The 22,827-nt window shown below is 47.2% G+C and overlaps 1 protein-coding gene across 1 annotated transcript; it reads left to right on the forward strand.

The window, feature by feature from the left end:
• The first annotated feature begins 4,775 nt into the window (after positions 1-4,775).
• On the forward strand, positions 4,776-18,852 carry LOC138420379 (2-acylglycerol O-acyltransferase 2-like). Its single transcript, XM_069553569.1, has 6 exons — positions 4,776-4,944; positions 9,465-9,643; positions 12,521-12,725; positions 13,038-13,212; positions 15,844-16,043; positions 17,301-18,852. Exons 2-6 carry the CDS (start codon positions 9,515-9,517, stop codon positions 17,453-17,455), a joined length of 864 nt encoding a protein of 287 aa, XP_069409670.1. The 5' UTR covers positions 4,776-4,944; positions 9,465-9,514; the 3' UTR covers positions 17,456-18,852.
• Positions 18,853-22,827: the final 3,975 nt, after the last annotated feature.

Consider the following 22,827-nt stretch of genomic DNA (forward strand, 5'->3'; position numbering starts at 1 on the left):
AAGGCTTCCTGGAGGCATCTGTTGAACACAACTCCAGAGCCTTCACTGGCCTCTGAAGCTCCACCCCATACCAGGCCTTGGGTCACCGCTGGCTCCTGGGAGAGGAGACCAGACTCTGGCATCAGTGATTTGCTCTCCTGCTGTGATTCCTCTGTAATGAGTCCTCTTCATGTCTGCCCACCTGAGAAATGGGAGAGATGCTGGGAGAGAATGATGTCTGTGTCTCTGTCCTTTGTGATCCTGTCACTCACTGAGCAGGACAAAGAGCAGCTCCAGTGAGCAAGTTTCTCTTCCTCTGCCTTGAGTGATAGCATAGACAGACAGCAAGTGCAGGGCTTTCTCCTAGAAGGTCCTGCATCCTGCATCCTTTCTGTCCCAGCTCCTCCCTCCCAGAGCTGAAGAGGAAGGCCAGGCTACAATGTCTTGTTTCATCCAGGCACCTTTGAGTTTCTGATTGTCTGAGCCCTGGGCTGGCAGCCAGAGGGGCCCACGAGGTGGGGAAGGAGACTTCAGCTCTGTCACTGGCTAAATGACCATGGGCAGACCTCTTCACCATTCTTCTGAGTCTCTGTTTCCTGAGTGACTAAGGTGACCTCTGACTTCAGCTCTGATGTCGCATGAGTTGAGAGCTCCATGAGGTAGTCCCTACATGCTTTGTAATTTCAGCCTCGAGCTTGACACAGAAGGGAGCTCCATAATGTTAGTTTATCAGTGAAAGTATTCTGTTCTAGCCTTCTTCTTTTCTTCTACCCTACTCCCCAACTGGGAACACTGATTAAAGTCTCTCATTTAATCTCAGCCTGGCTCTGCAGCCTTGCTGCCATGATTCCCCTTCCCACATAGTGGATCCAATGATCCACAGAATGGCCTCATCCTCCCTGACCAGTTAGCTCCAACTTACCATCTCTGCCCTGTTCTATGGGAGACAAGGGGGAGGCTATGTGCAGACACAGGGCAGACCAGGGAGAGAAGGAACATGAGGAGTGAATGGTCAGTGTCTCCAAGCAGGGATGATGAAGACATGCCTCTGATGAAAGATACTCTGGGCCACTGGTCATTGACACAGATAATGAGAGAGGGGACAAGATGGGAGCATAGGGCCAGTACTGTGAGCCCTAACACCTATGTGGGAAAATAGCTTTTCTTCCAACAGAAGCTAATAACACCAATAACTATGTATGTGGGCCATCTCAAGAATGTAAATATGCATCCAAGCCTGACCTAATCCTTATCAGTGACCATGCGCAAGTCACATCCCCTCCAGATCTCACTTTTGTTATCAGAGAAACAAGCATTACATTGTGCACCCTGAATCTTAGGAGTGGAATAGATTTAATAAAATAATTAACCATTCTACATCCTGTGAGGAATGGTGGGAAAGTGAAAGTCACTAAGTCTTGTCCAACTCCTTGAGACCCCATGGACTGCAGCCTGTCAGATTCCTCTATCCATGGACTTCTCCAGGCCAGAATACTTGAGTGAGTAGCTGTTCCTTCCAAAAGGGATCTTACCAACCTAGGCACTGAACTCGGGTCTCCTCACTGAAGGTGGACTCTTTACCATCTGAGCCACAAGGGATGTTGGGGAGCAGGTGTAATTAGAAGTCAGGTCATACATGTACCCAGCATCTGATGATGGCCTGTTCTGACCTGACCACGTGGGTGCTGTATGTTCCCAAGAGAAGTGGGAATCAAGAGCAATAGGTTTGAGGAGGAGTGATGGTTTCCAACAGAGAAGACTGAAGAAGTGGCAGGTGGGCATGACCTTGAAGACAAGGCAAGATTTTCCAAGGAGATAAATTCGTGCCCACTGCAATTTTCCATTCTTGAGTAATAAACCACTGCAGACCTCAGTGTCTGAATGCAACAAGGAATTACTATGCCTTCACTGTTGTGGGTGGCTGGGTGGTTCTATGAGTTCCTGCTCTCTTACCTACTGTGTTCTGGGACCTGCTGACCTCTTTCCTTAGATACCTCATCTCCTCCAACTGGTCAAAGAATGTCACCTCTTTGTCACATCAGCTCCACACCACCCTCAATCCCAATCTGCTGCCCTCCCAACGCACTCTCCTGATCACAGTCAGTTACTCCTGTTGTGGGCTTGCTTGGGGTGAAAGGCCATGAATACTAATAGAGGAATGGATAATTATGTGCCCTGGGCACTGGGAGCAACTGAGGCTTCCTACTCAGTTCATTCATGAGGAGGCAGCCAACCTGTTCTAGTGTGAGGGGACAAGAGCCTTGATTTGGGCTGGAGGACCCACTCTCAAGCTCACTCACAAAGCTGCTGGCAGAAGGCTTCAGAGCCTTGCTTGTGGGCTTGTCAATTACCTGGTAGTTGCCACTCACCAGACCTCCAGAGCAAGCCTGTCAGGAAGGAGAGACAGAGGGTGAGAGAAAGAGAGCTAGACAGCACCACACACCTTCTACTACCTAACTTCTGAGTCACTTGGCAACAATTCTACCTTATTTGCTCAGTTGGATTCAAATCCCCAAGTCCAATTCACACTCAGTAGGAGAATGTGACACCTGGAGGTGATGTCACTGGAGGCATCTTGGTGGCATTACCACAGTGATAGCCCATGAGCCTTCAGAGACTAGACTAGGCGACTCCAACGCTGTGGGTGCTGCTGGAGGCAGTCTGCCCGGAGGATACGGCTTAGACGTCCACACAGCAGAGCCCCACGCAGGGCAAAGGTCAGAGGTAAGAATCATGGGATTTGTAAGACCCTGGGAATTCTGATCCCAGGCCTGGATGGGACACAGTACAAGGTGACGATCAGACTTAGGGCACCAGGATGGGGGTTGGGGGATGGGGAGAGACTGGCAGGGCCGAGGGAAGGAGAGGCCCTCATTCACCACAACCTTGAGCCGCACGAGGAGGGAGCAGAGAACCTGAACTTGGAGGAGTGCTCCCCAGTGTGGAACCCGAATAGTTATATCCGCACTGGACTTTATATGAATGAAAATGTGCTTTAATGTGTTAAACATTGATACTAGGTTGTTTGTTAAGAGTAGGCATCCCCATGGATACAGAGAGCCAGGAGTTACACAGCAACACCAGTGACATCCCCTCAAGGTGTCACATCCTCCTACTGCGTCCAAAACTACACAGCACCTGCTACCTGACATCCCTCTGTGTCCCCAATCTGCCCTAAGGGACTTTCCCTCATAGGAAGACTTCCCACCAACACACAGGCTGACTCGGACAGTCCAAGGAGCACAGGAGCTCTCAGGTATGGAAGAGAGGCTCAGAGATCCTCCGGGTTGGGCAGAGCTGGAGTCTCCTCCTGAAATCAGGCAGCTGTTGACTTGGAACAAGTTCTCAGACATCATTACCCACAGGGAACAAAGGACCTGCTGGGGTCTAACCTAGTGACACTCTTGGATGGTAATGAAGTGATAGTTGACAAGGGGTCAGTCAGCACAGATCTGTCAGCAACCACCTGGGCTGGCCAAGCCTCACCCTCTCATGTGGAATGGACTTGGCTAGGGTCAGAAGATGGGAGAGGTGGGAATGTGGGAGCTGTGAGAGAACAAAGGTAGAGAGGAGGGAGCGGTCAGAGCACACGTGGGTGAGATTTCGTGGTGAGAGTCAGGGTCAAAGTGAGGTTTAAGAAATAGGAGGCTAAGGTTTAGGCCTTTGTGCAGCAAATGTCTATGGAGATGGGATTGGGCAGTGCAGACAGGGTCCCTGAGAATTACTGTCTTCTGTCTGGGGAGCTACTGTCCAGTCCAAGGGATAGGAATTCATCCCCAGGTAGGGAGGGAGGAAGCCTCGCAGGTGCTTCAGCTGAAGCAAGTCATGGACCAGATAGAAGGGCAGTGGATGCCTCAGGCTGGACTGAGCCTCTGTCTTAGTGACCCCACAGCAGGGCAGAGTCAGCTGCCTGAGCAGCTTGCTAGTGAGCACCTACTCTGTGCTGGCTCTGGGTGGATGCTGAGCAGGATCTCAGTGTAACAGTGACCTCCTCATACAGATGCGTTTCACAACAGAGGTTAAAGACCTTTCTAGAATCCTGTTCCCATTATGAAACCTGTCTGCCCAAGTGTCCTGCTTTCACCTTGCCTTCTGTGTCCTCTGTGGTGTCCACAGACCAAGTGGTTTCAAAGTGGAGGGAAGAAACAGTTGTGTCTGAGGCTGCTGAGAGGTCAAAATGAGAGCTGAGAATTGATCACTGGATTCAGCAGCGTGGAGGCCAGTGGTGAACTTGTCAAGGGCAGTTCCATGGAACAGTGGCATCTGAAGTCTGGAAGAGGGAGGACAGAATGGAGGAGAGGGCATGGAAATCAGACAGCTCTTCCATGAGTTTTGCTGTCCAGGCAAGCTGAGGAAAAGGCAGCCAGAGAGGAGATAGTGGGGCCTGGAGATATTTATATGGTATCTCATAGCTCTTATTTGTAAAGGGGAACCATGGATCTGACAGGTGAAAGGAGACAATTACTGCAGCCAAATAGTTGTGTAAGTGTAAAGAGTGCAGGATTGCCCTATACTTGCTGCTTCAATTGCCCAGTAATGGGCAAGATTTGAGCAAAGGTGATCTGGCAGAAAATGTATTGCCTGAAGAGTCCACTGCACTTCTCTTTCTCTGTAGTAAGTTTAGTCCAGGCCAGGTGGTTTTGAATATTTTACTTAGGATACTGTTCCCTGCCAGGGTAGGTGCAATGGGACTCTATGGCTGGCTGGACAACTCCCTCCACCCCCACAAATGCTTAGCAACCTCTGGCAGCAACAAAACCCAGCAGGTGTCTCAGACCACAGCAGAGCTCAGAGAAGCCTCCAGAGGAAGCAGAGGAATCAGCATGGTGGAGTTTGCACCTTTGTTTGTGCCACTGGAACGCAGGCTGCAGACCTTCGCGGTTCTGCAGTTGATCTTCTCTTACTTGGCCCTGCGTAAGGAAAGCTGAGATGGATTTGGGAGGCCATGGACACCTGCCGTTTCAGGTGCACATGGTGCATTGATGGGGAAAGATACAGGTCCTAAGGTGGATGCTGAGCTCATTGCCTGGGGATCACCTGGGATGAGGGACATCTTGCTCACAGGGCCTTGAGCGAGCTTTACCAACAGGAGTGTGTGTCTGACTGTCTGTGTCCACCTCAGCTTAGCCTGGGACCTGGGAGTGTCCAGAGAAGGACAGAGAGTCAAGTAACCTTGGGCCTGGAGCTAGAAGGAGGGGGCTGAGAAAAGGCATCCAGACCCTCTGATGCCAGGAACAGTAGCTTGTACCTTGACTCTTATCTCGAGGGCAAAGGGGATCCCCCAGAGGACTTTAGGTACAGGAGTGACAAGGTCCAATCTGTGGGAGACAAGCTGTAATTTAGGGATCTTCTTGGTTGGGGTGTTGGGGGAGACAGATAACAGGGAGGAGTTGTTAGCAAGTCAGATTTGGGTCTGCTTGTGGGAACACAGTAAATCTCCTATACTGACACTGGGTTGTGATGAAAATTGTGTAGGCTTTATTACAGGGGACCAGCAAGGAGTCCAGAGACTTAAGGCTGAAAATGCCTGAAACCTCTTTGATTATCAGGGAATGGTTTCTAGAGAAGTGATGCTGGGTGCATGATCAACTCCTAGAGAATTGTCTGATTGCTTGGTGGTGAGGTAACTTGGAGTCACCATCATTAGCCTTCAGGTTTCCCCTGGTCTGAATCTATGGGCTGGTTAGCAATTTCTTCCACCTGCTGGGAGTTCAGTATCTGCAAAACTGCTCAGTGATGAGTCTCAATATTAACTATGGCTTTTGGGAACAAACCAAAAATCTTTGAATTTGTGGAATTTTTGAGCTGTTATTTATTTTCTTGTTTGGGACTGTTTTCTTTCATGTTTATGATTTCTCTTTATAATTTTATTTTTGAATTTTGGTGAAGACTTAGGAAGCTCAGGATTTTCTACAAATAAGAGGCAGGTAGAGGACATGAGGGATCTTTCCCAGGAAGGCTGCATGTGAAGTTGTTTAGTCGTGTCTGACTCTGTGTGACCCCATTGGCTGTAACCTATCAGGCTCCTCCAACCATGGGATTTTCCAGGCAAGAATACTGGAGTGGGTTGTGTTTTGCATAGGTCCTGCTCAATTACAAGGTCACAATCTATATCAGATGTCACCTCATAGACCCATGATTGAAAACTAGCCCCGTGATTGTCTTTGTGTTTGTACAGTGCCAGCCCATGAGTGAAGTATGGCTTTTACATTTTAAATGCTTGTACTTTAAATGATTATGTGCCTATGCAAAATCCCCCATGTTGCCTCTTGAGCCCCACTGTCTGAAATGCTTACAATTTGGCTCTTTAAAAGATTACTTACCCTGGTCTAGGGAGGCTGGCAGTGGGTAGAGAAAAGGGGCTGTTTTCCAAAGATATTAGGAGATGAATCTACAAGGCAGAATGTACAGGCCTTCAGTAAAGTAAGTTTTCCCAGGAGGCCAGTAAATGTTGCACATATGCGCATATGAGCAGATGGTTCATGCTGGCCTAGTGCAGCTCTTTGGGGAGGGCCAACGATGTGGCCAGAAATGTCAACCGGGACATGTTACTCAGGACTCAGGCCCCAGCAACAAGTACTTTCCAGTGGGTTACTTGTTATTCTGTTTCTTTCCTCTTCTCTAGAATTCACACACTCACGCAGGAAGGTAAGCTCCTTTCAGATAGTTGGTCTTGCTCTCATCCGCGTCTCCATCTCTTAGAAGAGTTAATGTTGACAAATGCTTGTTGAATGAATGAATGTTGGGAGCATGATATGGACATAATAGAATTGAAACTACCACTCATCCTGCTAGTTTTCTGTATGAGGTTAGCCAACCTGAACACCCTCTCTGGGTCTCAGTAAAGTGGGATTTTACATCTTTCCTTCTTGTCGTTATGAGGGGAAAGAAGGTGTTTTCTTTCTTCAGGGGCTGAAAATGCACCCAAGTTAGGATTTTGCCTGCTGACAGTACTTAAAGGAGAGGCCAGAGTGAGGGAGATGTTTAGATGGGGGAGTTCCTTCTGATCAAGTAGAAGTGCCCACATTTTAAAATTCTTTTTTCTCACTAAAAAGCAAATACATGCTATTTTAACACATAGAAACAAAATGTGCGTTCTAAAAGTTAAGGATTTCCCCCAAATCCTACCCTACAACGAACCACTATTAACAAGTTAGTTTTATTCTCTAGACCTTGATGGAAGTTCTAATTTCTTGGGTACATAGGTTCAGTTTAGGAAGATGAAAAGAGTTCTGAGATGAAGGTTGATATAGTTACACAACAATGTGAATTAATTTAATTACACCAAATTGACTCTCAAAAATCATTTCAAGTATATGTCCAAGAGAGGGGTTACTGGGTCCTATTGTATTCTAATAGTTTCATAAGAAATCTCTATACTGTTCTCCATAAGGCCTCTGTCATTAGCCCATTATTTGAAAAGATGCAATCTCCCCAGTGTTCATAACAGCACATTTACAATAGCTGGGATGTGGAAGCCACCTAAGTATCCATTTGAGTAATGCATAAAGAAGATGCCATAATACAAGCAATGGAATATTACTCAGTCATAAAAAGGAACATATGAACGTCATTCTCAGTAACATGTATGGACCTAGAGACTGTCAAACGGAGCGAAGATAGCCAAAAAAAGACAAATCTCACATGATATCACTTATATGCAGAATCAAAAAGAGGTACAGAGTAGTTATTTACAAAACAGAAGTAGAAAGAAACCTGTGGTTACCAGGGGTTGGGGGGAAGGATAAATTGGGAGATTTGGATTCACAACACTACTGTATATATAATAGATAACAATAGAATCTGCTGCAAGCATAGGGATCTCTCCTCAGTGCTCTGTAATGATCTGTACAGGAAAGGAATAAATTTAAAAAAACCACACACACACACACACAAAAACAGAGTCAATATGTGTATGAGTTAACAGGTTTATTTTTCTATACAACTGAAACTAATACAACATGTAAATGAACTATAATGAAAACTGAAAACCAATAATAAAATACCAAAGAGTCATTTTGATGACTAGTATATGGTAAACATATTTTACCATCATTATAATTGAAAGGACAAAACAGAGTGCTCCAAAGACAACCCTGAAGCCAGCACCAGGAGGGCAGGGATTCCTGTCCGTTGTTCAGGGCTTAACCACCAGCGCCTGACAGGTTGCAGGTGCTCTGAAGAAAACGAGCCTCTGTGAGCCCCAAACTACTTTGATTTATGCATTTTGCTACTACTCAGACTGGGCTTCCCCAGTGCCTCAGCAGTAAAGAAACTGCCTGCAATGCAGGAGCCACAGGAGATGCTGGTTTGATCTCAGGGTCTGGAAGATCCTCTAGAGGAGAGCATAGCAACTAACTCCAGTATTCTTACCTGAAGAATCCCATGGATGGTGGAGCCTGAAGGGCTACAGTCCACAGTGTTGCAGAGTCAGACATAACTGGAGCAACTTAGCGCCCACACAAGCACTATTCAGACTGGGTCAGAAGTCCCCTGCTGCATGAAGTTGGACATGAATGATAGTCCTGGTTTGCCCTACTTTCAAATGGACTACAGTTGGGGGATGAACTTCTTTATGAGTATGAGCAAAGGGTGTTCAGTGGAAGGAGTGGAATGGAGAGGACATAATATTCTCTAACATCGAGGCTCAATTAGCATCAGATTAAAGACAGTCCCAAAGATCACCTGACCCTGAGTCAAAACCAGGATTATCCTGTGAAGGGACTCAGAATCATAAGTCTGGGAGGAATTGCTCACTGGGGCTGTTTCTGGCCCTGCTGCAGTCCTGATGAACAGACCAGGCCTGAGTTGCCCTCTTCTTCCCTCCTTCCTTCAGCAGGACAGGGCCTGGCAGCAAAGGAAAGAGCTCAGCAAAAGCTAGAGCTCAGGGATTTTTATCAACTGAGCAACTTAGCGTAGCTGGAACATGAGGTGCATGTAATGAGTGAGACTGGAACAAGAGAGGGTATGGGCCACCAGTGAGGAGCTTGAGTTCAGGCTGAGCTGCTTGAGCTGAGCGTCAAAGTTATAAGAAGTCATGAGGGGTCTTTAACTAAAGGGGGAATGTGGTGGGATTTATCTATGGAAAGATGGGCTGAGGGTAGACAGGAAGTGGGCTGGGGAGAAAGAATACCTTTTCTCTGGGGTTCTAAAGAATGGATACCAGAAAGAGTTCATCCAGTCACATCTCCATTAGGCCTCTTTTGAGCATCTGGTGTACAGACAGAGAGGGAGGTGGAGGGGGAAGACTCAAATGAGTAAGCGATCTGGTGCAATGGGACAATGAGAGTTTGAAATTAGGCCAACTGGTTTCAAATCCAGGCTCTCAATGTTTACAGCATTCTGTCCTCCTCAAAACCTTGGGAAGCTGGTCTCTTCCTCCTAGGAGGAGGGCTGGAATGGACAGTGCTGCTAGAGCGGGGTATATGCGGAGAGCTCGATCCTTCATACCTCTGACCACTAATGGTTCCTGCTTCCCTTCCCAGACTTGATCTTCTGCATAGTCTTCATTGGCCTCCTGTTCACAAGATTCTGGATGATCAGTATCCTGTATGCGATCTGGTGGTACCTGGATCGAGACACGCCACGGCAGGCGGGCAGGCAGATTGCTTTCATAAAGCACTGGACCATATGGAAGTACATGAAGGACTATTTCCCCATCTCGGTGAGTAAGGGGCTGACTAGGGAGTGGTCAGGACCATAGTCCCCATGTGTCCATGTGGAAGTGTGACCCTGTGTGCAGGGAGCAGAATACTGGGCCGGGAGCAGGAGACAGGCTTCTACCACTATGTGGCTAGGGGAAGAATCAGCTTTTGTCTGACTAACTTCCGTGAGGTGAGGCCACTATGACAACTGATGAATGAACAGGATTTGAGGAACCCAGTAGGCCATGTAGTGCCGCACACTTATGTATCCGACAGGTGTGAATCCCTCCACAGTCTAAGTTTGGTGTGAAGGAATCTGTAATGGAAACAAGCTTTCAGAGCATCTGGCTGACACTTTATCAGATGATGATACTGATACCCTGATAGGGAAGAAGGTGTGAGCAAGGATACAGAGCAGGTTCTTTGCTTTTAAAGTGTGTGCATTGGCTCAGAGAATAGGAACAGAGCAGAGAGCCCTCAGGGTGTATCCTGCCCCTGCGTGTTTGATATGTTACGTGTCCTTGGACAGAGCTGTGCTCATTCTGAATCTCAGTTTCCCCAGGGAGCCACTAAACAGTCCACTTCCTCCTCTTCTGCCTATCTCTTAATCCCTGATCTCTGGCTCATGGTATCTCAGGTCCATTTTGTACCCTGGAGCCTGGGCCCAAGGATCAGTTTGTAGGGATGAAGGCCCCTGATCTTTAGTGAACTGACGTTTGCTCCATTCGTGAATCCCAGACAGGCTAAACCCTTGGATGTAGGCAGTTGTTATGGTTAATTATCTAGTGGGGACAGGAGGAGGAAGGCAATGTGGACACAGAGAGGTGCCAGGCAGGGACAGGTGGCCTTCTCTGGACACAGGAGAGAAGAATGGATACTGTGTCACCTCTGGGAGTAGACATTATAGGTTGTAATCCGGGTCTGCAACATGCCAGTTGTATGACCTTAGGTGAGTTACACATGCTCTCTGAGCTTCAGTTTCTTCATGTGTAAAGTGGAAATGCTGCCACATACATCATTGGGTTGTGTGGATTCCATGAGACATCAGGTGATCTGGGGCTTCTGAGGACAGCATCTGGCTCTCCTATCACCTGGAACTGCTGTCTTTTGCACATCTGGCAGAAAACTCTGCTGAGCGTCTCTGTGCCGGTCTTATCTGTGTCTGCTCTGTCCCTCCTGTAACCAGGTATCTCCTCCAGAGTATTTCTCGCATAAGACACTACTGACATTGTGGGAAACATCTTTGCAGAAATTTCATGAGCACAGGGTTCAGGATTGTAGGCCCCTGCAGTCCTGTGGCGAGAACAGCTGCAGACGGCGGGCAGTACCACCGAGTGGCCAGCAGAGGGAGAGATGACATGCACTTTCACCTCCCTGTCCTGGACTGTCCCTCAGTCCTGGACTGAGGCCTGCAGGAGGCGCTGTGGCTCACAGAGTCTGACTCTTGTCACCTCCCAGGACAACTTCCAAGTCATCCACACACCTCAACAGAGCAGGCCCTGCAGGGATCTTCGGTGGCCATGGATAGGGGGGTTCCGGGAGGCTCTGCTGTCTACTGGAAACACGTGTACAACCTTAGAGTTGTCAGGTGTTTTGTTCCGATGCCTTACTGAGGATTGTATTCAGAGACAGCCTCTCAGAAATCTCTGAGGAGCTGTTCTAAACGGGACAGAAGTCAGTACTTATGGGGCTTTGTTGAAAAAAACAAAGCCAAACCAGCCATGTAGCTAAACATCAAAAGATTACTGCCAGTCAAAACGCAGACATCTCCAGTTAATGATTTTCATGTTTTTCTACATATGGGGAGAACAAAATCTGGGCTCACTGCAATATTTCCTGCATGTGCATCTTCACTCTCTGACCAGTATCCTATTTTCTTTCATCCTGAATTCCTTTCAAGGCCCATTGTCAGTTGCAGCTACAGTTGTTGCTGACTTGAAGGCAGGCAAGCAACATTCTCTGTGCTAACAATTCTGCTGGGGTACTCCACTCACAGTCCTTTGTGCTGTGACTCTATGAGCTAGAGCCTAATGGGAGAGTTTCTAGAGAATTTAGGAGACTACTTCTGAGCACTGGAGCTTTCTAAATGCATCTTACGGGCTTCCTAAAGAGGTACTGGTGGTGAATCAGGCAGTGTTCCCGGAGGACAATTGATTCCCTCTCATCCTTAAGATAATTTCAGGAGCAGTGTTTCTGTGTAATATATCATTATCCAGGAACAGCAGTGTCTACACAGGCCAAGGTCTGAGCAGGGGTGCAGTGCTGTGGGCAGGCTGTGACCTGGTGTCAGGAAGTGCTGCAGACTTGACAGGACACCTCCCTGACCCCTCTCCACCCACACCTGCGGGCATCACTAGAGACTTCATGGCCCTCCTCCCAACTTCTACCTTCAGCATCCTGGGATCTGTTACATTGAATCACAGGGTCTCAGGGGTCCAGCTTTTTACCTGAGACATGACTCCAGATTCCACAAAACTTGGTGAGAGGGTCACTCCCTCTTGTGCTGGCTCCTTCATCTGGTAGGGCTCTGCCTGGAACAAGGTCTCCCTTCACATGGGACAATGGCCTGTCTCCAGTCCTCTTTCCAGGATTCCTACCAACCTTGGACAGGGGTCTTTCTCCCAGGCAGAGGGTATTGGCCTCATCCATTTGTGAGTCTGTTCTTTCCCTTTCATTCCATAGTCTTCCTGAGCATCTTCTCTGCTTCATGCTTGCACCAGGGACAAGGATCCTCAGACAGGACATCTCTCATCACAGGACACTCACATGGGGTGTGATAGCACTTGGGCACAGCGGACACATAGAAGAGGTCAGCACAGAAACTTCGCAGGGAGATTGGAGTGGGGTTTGGGGGGGAGTGGGTGCAGCCCCGATTCACCAGATTGCTGTCCCTGCAGCTGGTCAAGACTGCCGAGCTGGACCCCTCCAGGAACTACCTTGCTGGCTTCCACCCTCATGGTGTCCTCGCCACCGGAGCTTTTATCAACCTGTGCACAGAGGGCACGGGCTTCTCCTCTGTTTTCCCAGGCATCCGCTCATATCTGATGATGATGCACTGGTGTTTCTGGGTCCCTATCTACAGGGATTACATCATGTTTTCAGGTGAATTTTTCCTCTCTTTCTATCCCAGGACTATGGGGGTTGAAGACAGAGGAGGGATTTTTAATGAGGATGCCCAATTGTTCTATACTTCTTCCAAGTGAATGTGTAGTAGACAAGGAGATGAGACCCAAAAGCATTTCCCACAGCTCTGTGCTCAGTGATGACCTTGGTGGGAGTATTGGGTAAAGGGGTACTGCTCAGTGCCTGTCATCAGGGGACTCCCCCTGGGGAGTAGGGGAGAGCCCAAGTCACATACTCCTGAACCGTGCTTGCCCCTTCACACTGTACGTGACCGTTTTCCTCTCTCCCCAGGGCTGGTCTCATCAGACAAGGAAAGTGCTGATCACATTCTGAGCAGGAAAGGAGGCGGCAACCTGCTATCCATCGTTGTTGGGGGCGTCCAGGAGTCACTGACTGCCAGGCCGGGAGCCTACAAGCTGGTGCTGCGGAACCGCAAGGGCTTCATCAGGCTCGCCCTGATGCACGGGTATTGGGGAGAGGGCTCGGGGTTCAACTGGAGATTGGCAAGTATCGTAGTTTAGAAGGAAGACTGCAGAGGCAAATGCAGATCCTATTTTGGCAGGCAGCGTCTCCATTCATTAACAATGAAGATTTTATGTTGGTGATAGATGCACTGTCTCAGGCCCACATACCCAGAGAAGACTCTAGAAGGAAGATTTTGTAACTAAAGGGATTACGTCTTAAATGTCCCATTGCTAAAAGCTTGCATTACATCTGAGACCTAGAGAATCTGGGTGAATGGAGTTTGGGGCATAGTAAAGAGCTATTCTCCTATCTTTAAATATCAGTGAAGAATACAAACCTAGCTGGAAGAGATTTTCCCAGAAAGTCTGCAGACTTTTTTTTTTATCTTGGAGGATTCTCAGCAGTATTCTGGTTTGTCTCTCATGATCCTGTAACCGGAAAGGTTTAATTTTGAATTGGTGCTGGACCTGCTTCTGTGAGTTTAACCCTCATCTTGCAGCTTTTCTTACTGTAGGAACACACAATGGGCTGCCAAAGGAAAATAACCTGAGTTGCCCACCTGTAGAGAACAGTACAAAAAAGATCTTCACCACCCAGATAATCACGATGGTGTGATCACTCACCTAGAGCCAGACATCCTGGAATGTGAAGTGAAGTGGGCCTTAGAAAGCATCACTTACGAACAAAGGTAGTAGAGGTGATGGAATTCCAGTTGAGCTGTTTCAAATCCTAAAAGATGATGCTGTGAAAGTGCTGCACTCAATATGCCAGCAAATGTGGAAAACTCAGCAGTGGCCATAAGACTGGAAAAGGTCAGTTTTCATCCCAATCCCAAAGAAAAGCAATGCCAAAGAATGCTCAGACTACCGCACAATTGCACTAATCTCTCACGCTAGTTAAGTAATGCTCAGAATTCTCCAAGCCAGGCTTCAGCAGTATGTGAACTGTGAACTTCCAGATGTTCAAGCTGGGTTTAGAAAAGGCAGAGAAAACACAGATCAAATTGCCTGCATCTGCTGGGTCATTGAAAAAGCAAGAGAGTTCCAGGAAAACATCTATTTCTGCTTTATTGACTATGCCAAAGCCTTTGACTGTGTGGATCACAATAAACTGTGGAAAATATTTAAAGAGATGAGAATACCAGGCCACCTGACTTGCTTCTTGAGAAATCTGTATGGTCAGAAGCAACAATTAGAACTGGACATGGAATAACAGACTGCTTCCAAATAGGAAAAGGAGGACATCAAGGCTGTATATTGCCACCCTGCCTATCTAACTTATATGCAGAGTACATCATGAGAAGTGCTGGGCTGGAAGAAGCACAACCTGGAATCAAGATTGCCAGGAGAAATATCAATAACCTCAGATATGCACATGACACCACCCTTATGGCAGAAAGTAAAGAGGAACTAAAAAGCCTCTTAATGCAAGTGAAAGAGGAGAGTGAAAAAGTTGGCTTAAAGCTCAACATTCAGAAAATTAAGATCATGGCATCCTGTCCCATCACTTCATGGGAAATAGATGGGGAAACAGTGTCAGACTTTATTTTTTTGGGCTCTAAAATCACTGCAGTTGGTGATTGCAGCCATGAAATTAAAAGACACTTACTCCTTGGAAGGAAATTTATAACCAACCTAGATAGCATATTCAAAAGCAGAGACATTACTTTGCCAACAAAGATATGTCTAGTCAAGGCTATTATTTTCCCAGTAGTCATGTATTGATATGAGAGTTGAACTATAAAGAAAGCTGAGTGCTGAAGAATTGATGCTTTTGAACTGTGGTGTTGGAGAAGACTCTTGAGAGTCCCTTGGACTGCAAAAAGATCCAACCAGTCCATCCTAAAGGAGACCAGTCCTGGGTGTGCATTGGAAGTACTGATGTTGAAGCGGAAACTCCAATACTTTGGCCACCTGATGCGAAGAGCTGACTCATTTGAAAAGACCCTGATGCTGGGAAAGATTGAGGGCAGGAGAAGGGGACGACCGAGGATGAGATGGTTGGATGGCATGACTGACTAAATGGACATGAATTTGTGTAAACTCCTGGAGCTGGTGATGGACAGGGAGGCCTGGTGTGTTGCAGTCAGTGGGTCGCAAAGAGCTGAGCACAACTGAGCAACTGAACTGAAAGGACTGTAAGGATATACTAACACATTCCCATGCCTGAGGCTTGCCATTCTGGGACATTTGCAAGGATCAAATAGTCTGTTTAGTTTGTGTTCTCACCTATATCCCAATCTATGATCCATAAAGAACTTGGCAACCTGGCCCTTTAGCATGGTGATTTGGAAGCACTAGCCTGCCATCTTCTTGGTCAGCCACTCCGAATAAAGTCCCTTCCTTGTCCCAACACTTTGTCTCAGATTCACTGGCCTATCTTGTGACAAGCAAAGAGAGCATGGACTCAGTAACAATCCAAATGCCAGTCATTGACCCTGAAAAGAGCCATGACCTGCTTGAAGTTATAAAAGAAGCCCTGGCAGGTCTGGGAGACACCCGAGGCCTCTTACTTTTGTCCCAGGGCTCTGTCCTCTGTTCCAGTTCCTGCTCACTAGGTCCCTTCAGGAAGCTAGGTGACCAGCTTATGCCTTCTTGTCCATCCAGATGCCCTCTCTCCTCTCTCCCTCTAGGGCAGATCTGGTGCCGATCTTCTCCTTTGGGGAGAATGACATCTATGAGCAGGTTGAGAACTCTCCTGGTTCCTGGTTGCGGTGGTTTCAAGACCAACTTCACAAGAGCATTAGAGGTTCCATCCCTGCCTTCTATGGCCGTGGAATCTTCCAGTACAGCTTTGGTCTTATGCCCTACCGCCGACCCATCACCACTGTGGGTGAGCCTAGACCTGGGCTGGGAGGGGAAGGGCTATAGAGTAAGAGGCTTGGGCTTGTGCATCAAGGAGATCTGGACATAAAGCAGTACACCCTTGACTTTGAGGAGCACGCTTTCTGGTGTGTGAAACAGACACACCGTCAAGTAAGCCTATGAAAGGCAGTCTAGAATGAGAAGAGTAACAGGAGCACAACGGCCAGTAGCCTCTACTGATCACTGTGCCCCTGCTTGTGTCAGGCACTACGCTGGCTCCTTACATGCAGCGGCTTAGTTTTCCCAACAAATTGTGAGGAGGGCCTCTCCTCCCCATTTTATTGATTGCAAACATAGGCTCACAGAAGCTAAATCACTTCCAAGAGATCACCCTGCCCTTGGTAACAAAGTTGAGGTTTGATAAGGGTATTTGACTTTTTATTATGCAGGAGAAGGAGGGTATAATTCTGATCACAGAGTCTAACGACAATAATTGGAAAAGACGTGCCTTTGCACGTCTGTTAGAATTGTGTGTAAAGTAGCAATCAGCAGGCTCCAAAGGAGAGCCAGAGGGATTTCCTTGTAAATAATGGGCATGGGCTTTATTCCATAGACTTAGCACCATTTTTCAACTATTTGCTTTCTTCTTGAATTCCAACTAGTTTCCAATGGCAGTACTAATAGAGCTGTTCATCTCTACTCACCCAGCCGTTTCTTTGTTGAGTACAGGCAACCCCCTCTATCAGACTTTCTTTGCATTGTGTGGTGCATATTCATGAATGTTTATAGTGCTGCTACCACCAGACCATTCCCAAAAGAAGACATGGCAGCTGCTTTCTGATCCACCTTCTTCCATAGATACGAGCTTTTCCAATCATGGCATCTGAGAATCCCAGATTCAACTTTCCCTGAGGCTAAGCGCACATCTCCAGGGCTTACACCCTGGTACTGATTTTTCCTGGCTATGTGACCTTGAACGAGTTATTTAACCTCCCTGAGCCTCATTTTCTCAGAAGTCAAACAGGAATAATACCAGGTTATATCCCCATAGGATTGTTAGGATAATGTAAGAGATAATGCATGCAAATACCAGCTGGCTGTATGGTTGATATATCAGAATCTTGAAGTTGACCCAACATCTTAGAATCTATGAGGCAAAATAGAATTGAAAGGGAGGGAGTTGGAGTGCTTACCTGCTCAGATGACCATTTTAGTGGGAACATCAAGATCCCTGCGCCTTCAGTGGTTCCTACTCTGTATCACCACTCACCTCTGTGTCTTGCAGTGGGGAAACCCATCGAGGTGCAGAAGACACTGCATCCCTCCCAGGAGGAGGTGGACAGGCTTCACCAGCGCTACATGAAGGAGCTGGAAAATCTCTTCGAAGCCCACAAGCTCAAGTACAATGTTCCCAGAGACCAACACTTGGAGATCTGCTGAGCACCTCCCCAGAGGAGGGGGGGGTTCCTCCAAAAGGCAGGGCTGGCATTAGGGAGGGTGGAGGGAGGTGCTGGAGTTTATTTGAACAAAAATATGGTTTAATGTGTTAAGCGCTGATACTGGAGTGTTTGTTAAGCAGTCAGCATCCCCATGAATACAGAGAGCCAGGAGCTGCACAGCAAGGGTCCAGCACTACACAGCACCTGCTACCTGACATCCCTCTGTGTCCCCAGTCTGCCCAAAGGGACTTGCCCTTGTGAGAAGATCTCCCACCAACACCCAGGCTGACTCAGACCTCCTGAGGAGCACAGGTGTTGTCAGGTATAGTAGAGAGACTCAGAGGCCCTCAGGGTTGGGCAGAGCTGGAGTCTCCTCCTAAAAGCAGGCTTCTGTTGACCTGGAACAAGTTCTCAGACATCATTACCCACAGGGTACAAAGGACCTGCTGGGGCCTAACCTGGTGACACTCCTAGATGATAATGAAGTGATAGTTGACAAGGGGTCAGTCAGCACAGATCTGTCAGCAACCACCTGGGCTGGCCAAGCCTCACCCTCTCATGTGGAATGGACTTGGCTAGGGTCAGAAGATGGGAGAGGTGGGAATGTGGGAGCTGTGAGAGAGCAAAGGCAGAGAGGAGGGAGCGGTCAGAGCACATGTGGGTTAGACTTTGTCTAAGAGTCAGGGTCAAGGTGAGGTTTAGGGAACATGAGGCTAAGCTTTAGGCCTTTGCACAGCAAACTTCTATGGAGATGGGAACGGGCAGTGCAGACAGGGTCCCTGAGAATTACTGCCTGCTATCTGGGGGACTACTGTCCTGTCCAAGGGTTAGGAATTCATCCCCAGGAGGCCTTGGTAGTACTTGAGCTGGAGCGATCATGGACAAGCTAGAAGGGCAGTGGATGCCTCAGGCTGGACTGAGCCTCTGTCTTAGTGACCCCACAGCAGGGCAGAGTCAGCTGCCTCCGCAACTTGCTAGTGAGCACCTACTGTGTGCTGGGCTCTGGGTGGATGCTACACTGAGTATCTCAGTGTAACTAACAGTGACCTTCTCTTACAGATGAGGTTCATATCAGAGGTTAAAGACCTTTCTAGAATCCTGTTCCCCTTATGAAACCTGTCTGCCCAGGTGTTCTGCTCTCACCTTGCCTACTGTCTTCCCAATCTTGGCAAACTGTACATTGAAAACACCAGTGGCATCAGCTGGGTACACACTTCCACCTACATGACACTATCTGCTGGCTGTATGTCCCCTCACAATACTTATTCCCTCCCATCTTCACCTATAAATGATTCATCCGTAACTGAGGGTCCAATCAATGCCAGCTCTTCCTCATCCTTTCTATTTGTAATTGCTTGGAAATGGTTTTAAAAGATCTGAGACGGTTTGTGTCAAGCACCAATTGTGTATGGAGTTTTGTTAGATTCCATGTCTTTCTCTCACACTCTACCAGAGAGGTGACCTGAGTGTTTCCTTCTTCTACAAGTTGAACTGATGCCATGTCTGTCAAGTTACATCCTTAGTGAGAGAATGAATAGAAACAGATGGGCAAGAAGTTTCCTTCTCTCAGCTATTTTATGAGGGGCCCTGAATCGAACAAGAACAGCATCAAACCCTGGTCTTATCATTAAATATCAATGTTCAATTCAGTTCAGTTCAGTAGCTCAGTCCTGTCCGACTCTTTGCAACCCCATGAATTGCAGCACACCAGGCCTCCCTGTCCATCACCAACTCCTGGAGTCCACCCAAACCCATGTCCATCAAGTCAGTGATGCCATCCAACCATTTCATACTCTGTCGTCCCCTTCTCCTCCTTCTCTCAATCTATCCCAGCATCAGGGTCTTTTCAAATGAGTCAGCTCTTCACACAATGTGGCCAAAGTATTGGAGTTTCAGCTTCAACATCAATCCTTCCAATGAACACCCAGGACTGATCTCCTTTAGGATGGACTGGTTGGATCTCCTTGCAGTCCAAGGGACTCTCAAGAGTCTTCCTCAACACCACAGTTCAAAAGCATCAATTATTCTGCACTCAGCTTTCTTTATGTCCAACTCTCACATCCATACATGACTGGAAAATCCATAGCCTTGACTAGACGGAACTTTGTTGACAAAGTAATGTCTCTGTTTTTCAATATGCTGTCTAGGTTGGTCATAACTTTCCTTCCAAGGAGTAAATGTCTTTTCATTTCATGGCTGCAATCACCATCTGCAGTGATTTTGGAACCCAGAAAAATAAAGTCAGCCTCTGTTTCCCTATCTATTTGCCATGCAGTGATGGAACCAGATGCCATGATCTTCGTTTTCTGAATGTTGAGATTTAAGCCAACTTTTTCACTCTCTTTCACTGTCATCAAGAGGCTCTTTAGTTCTTCTTCACTTTCTACCATAAGGGTGGTGTCATCTGCATATCTGAGGTTATTGATATTTCTCCAAGCAATCTTGATTCCAGCTTGTGCTTCCTCTAGCCCAGCATTTCTCATGATGTACTCTATGATGAAGAATTAAAAGGGCCATATTCCTCAAAAAGTGTTAGAGGGGGTGGTCCTAAGATGGCAGAGGAATAGGACAGGGAGACCAATTTCTCCCCCACAAATTCATCAAAAGAACATTTAAACGCTGAGTAAATTCCACAAAACAACTTCTGAATGCCAGCAGAGGACATCAGGCACCCAGAAAGGCAGCTTATTGTCTTCGAAAAGAGGTAGAAAAAAATATAAAAGACAAAAAAAGAAACAAAAGAGGTAAGGAGGGAGCTCCATCCTGGGAAGGGAGTTTTAAAAAGAGAGGTTTCCAAACACCAGGAAACACTCTCGTGGCTGAGTCTGTGGCGAGTCTTGGAAGCACAGAGGGCAACATAACAGGGAAGAAAAATAAATAAATAATTAAACCCACAGATTACAAGCCCAACGGTAACTCCCCCAGCGGAGAAGCAGCGCAGATGCCTGCATCAGCCACTAGCAAGCAGGGGCTGGGCAGGGAGGTGCAAGCTACATTGCTTTTTAAGGATCAGGCCTGAATGCCCTGAGGGTAACCAGAGCGAACTAACTTGGGCTAGCAAACCAAACTGTGGGATAGCTACCATGTGTAAAGCTCTAACAAAAGACACCACTAGGACCGCGCACAGAACAAAGGATGGAACAGAATTAGCCAGCTGCAGACCATCCCCCTCTGGTGACAGGCAGCCAGAGCCAGAAGGGCTGGAAGGGGGCAATCGCAGCCCCAGAGAGACATTATTTACCAAACTGCAAGCAGGCTTCTTTGCTAACTAAGACTTCTTGGGGTTCTGGACAGTCATCATCCACCTGAGAAGGTGTGCCAATTGTACACCCAGAAAACTGAGCAGCAGGAACGGGAGAGGTGATAAGCCACAGCGACCGCGCTCGCCAGACACCTGAGCTACTTGGACCTGGGAAGGGCACAAAACGCAGGCCCAATCGAGTCTGCGCCTCTGAGGACTACCTGAGTGCCTGAACCTGAGTGGCTTAGACCTGGGAGGTGCATGCAGCCCAGGGCCAGCCTCAGACAGTTCCTGGCAGAGCAACCTAGAGCCTGAGCCGTGTGCACCACGAGCAGGGGCAGGCCCAGCGGGGCTGAAACACTGCGAGCACACACCAGTGTTATTTGTTTGCAGCGTCCCTCCCTCCCCACAGTGCAACTGAACAAGTGAGCCTAAAAAGTGTCCACCACCGCCCCCCTTGTGTCAGGGCGGAAATCAGTCACTGAAGAGACCAGCAAACAGAAGAAGCTAAAACAGAGGGAACCGCTTGGGAAGGGAAGTGACAAGTGCAATAGATTAAAACCCTGTCATTGGTACTGACTACATAGGAAGGGGCCTATAGATCTTGAGAAATATAAGCCGGACCAATGAACTATCCGAAAATGAACTGACCCACACTGCCCACAACAACACCTGAGTAAGTCCTAGATATATCTTTACTATTTTTACGGTCATTCTTTTTTTCTTTTTCTTCTTCTTTTTTTTTTTAACTTTTTAAAATTTTTAAGTCCTCTATTACTCCTTTAATTTTCATTTTTATAACCTACTATTACTTTTCAAAAAAGACCCTATTTTTAAAGCAAACTCCATATATATATTTTTAATAATTCTTGTGACTTTGTTTTTCTTCTTCTTCTTCTTCTTTTCTTTAATATTGTATTTTTGAAAATCCAACCTCTACTCGAGTTTTAATCTTTGCTTTTTGGTATTTGTTATCAATTTTGTACCTTCAAAAACCCAGTCTTCAGTACCCATTTTTACTTGAGAGCGAGATTACTGGCTTGATTGCTCTCTCCTCCTTTGGACTCTCCTTTTTCTCCACGAGGTCGCCTCTGTCTCCTCCTTCCCCCTTCTCTTCTCTACCCAACTCTATGAATCTTTGTGTGTTCCAGACGGTGGAGAACACTTAGGGAACTGATTACTGGCTGGATCTCTCTCTCTCCTTTTCATTCCCCCCTTTTATCCTCTTAGCCACCTTTGTCTCCTTCCTCCCTCTTCTCTTATCTGTATAACTATGTGAACATCTCTGAGTGGTCCAGACTGTGGAGCGCACATAAGGAAGTGATTACTGGCTAGCTTGCTCTCCCCTCTTTTGATTCCACCTCATCTCATTCGGGTCACCTCTAACTCCCTCCTCCCTCTTCTCTTCTCCATGTAACTCTGTGAACCTCTCTGGGTGTCCATCAATGTGGAGAAACTTTTCATCTTTAACCTAGATGTTTTATCAATGGTGCTGTATAGAAGGAGAAGTCTTGAGACTACTGTAAAAATAAAACTGAAAACCAGAAGCAGGAGGCTTAAGTTCAAATCCTGAGAATATCAGAGAACCCCTGACTCCAGGGAACATTAATCGATAGGAGCTCATCAAACGCCTCCATACCTACACTGAAACCAAGCACCATCCAAGGGCCAACAAGCTCCAGAGGAAGACATACCACGCAAATTCTCCAGCAAACACAGGAGTTCTCCAGCTCAGGAACACACCCCTGAGCTTCAATATACAGGCTGCCCAAAGTTACTCCAAAACCACTGACATCTCATAACTCACTACTGGACACTTCATTGCACTCCAGAGAGAAGAAATCCAGCTCCACCCACCAGAACACCGACACAAGCCTCCCTAACCGAGAAACCTTGACAAGCCTCTGATACAACCTCATCCACAGTGAGGAAACTCCACAATAAAGAAAACTCCACAAACTGCCAGAATACAGAAAGGCCACCCCAAACTCAGCTATATAAACAAGATGAAGAGACAAGGGAATACCCAGCAGGTAAAGGAACAGGATAAATGCCCACCAAACCAAACAAAAGAGGAAGAGATAGGGAATCTACCTGATAAAGAATTCCAAATAATGATAGTAAAAATGATC

The sequence above is a fragment of the Ovis canadensis genome, chromosome 15 (genome assembly GCF_042477335.2).
Source record: "Ovis canadensis isolate MfBH-ARS-UI-01 breed Bighorn chromosome 15, ARS-UI_OviCan_v2, whole genome shotgun sequence".
NCBI classification, from domain to species: domain Eukaryota; kingdom Metazoa; phylum Chordata; class Mammalia; order Artiodactyla; family Bovidae; genus Ovis; species Ovis canadensis.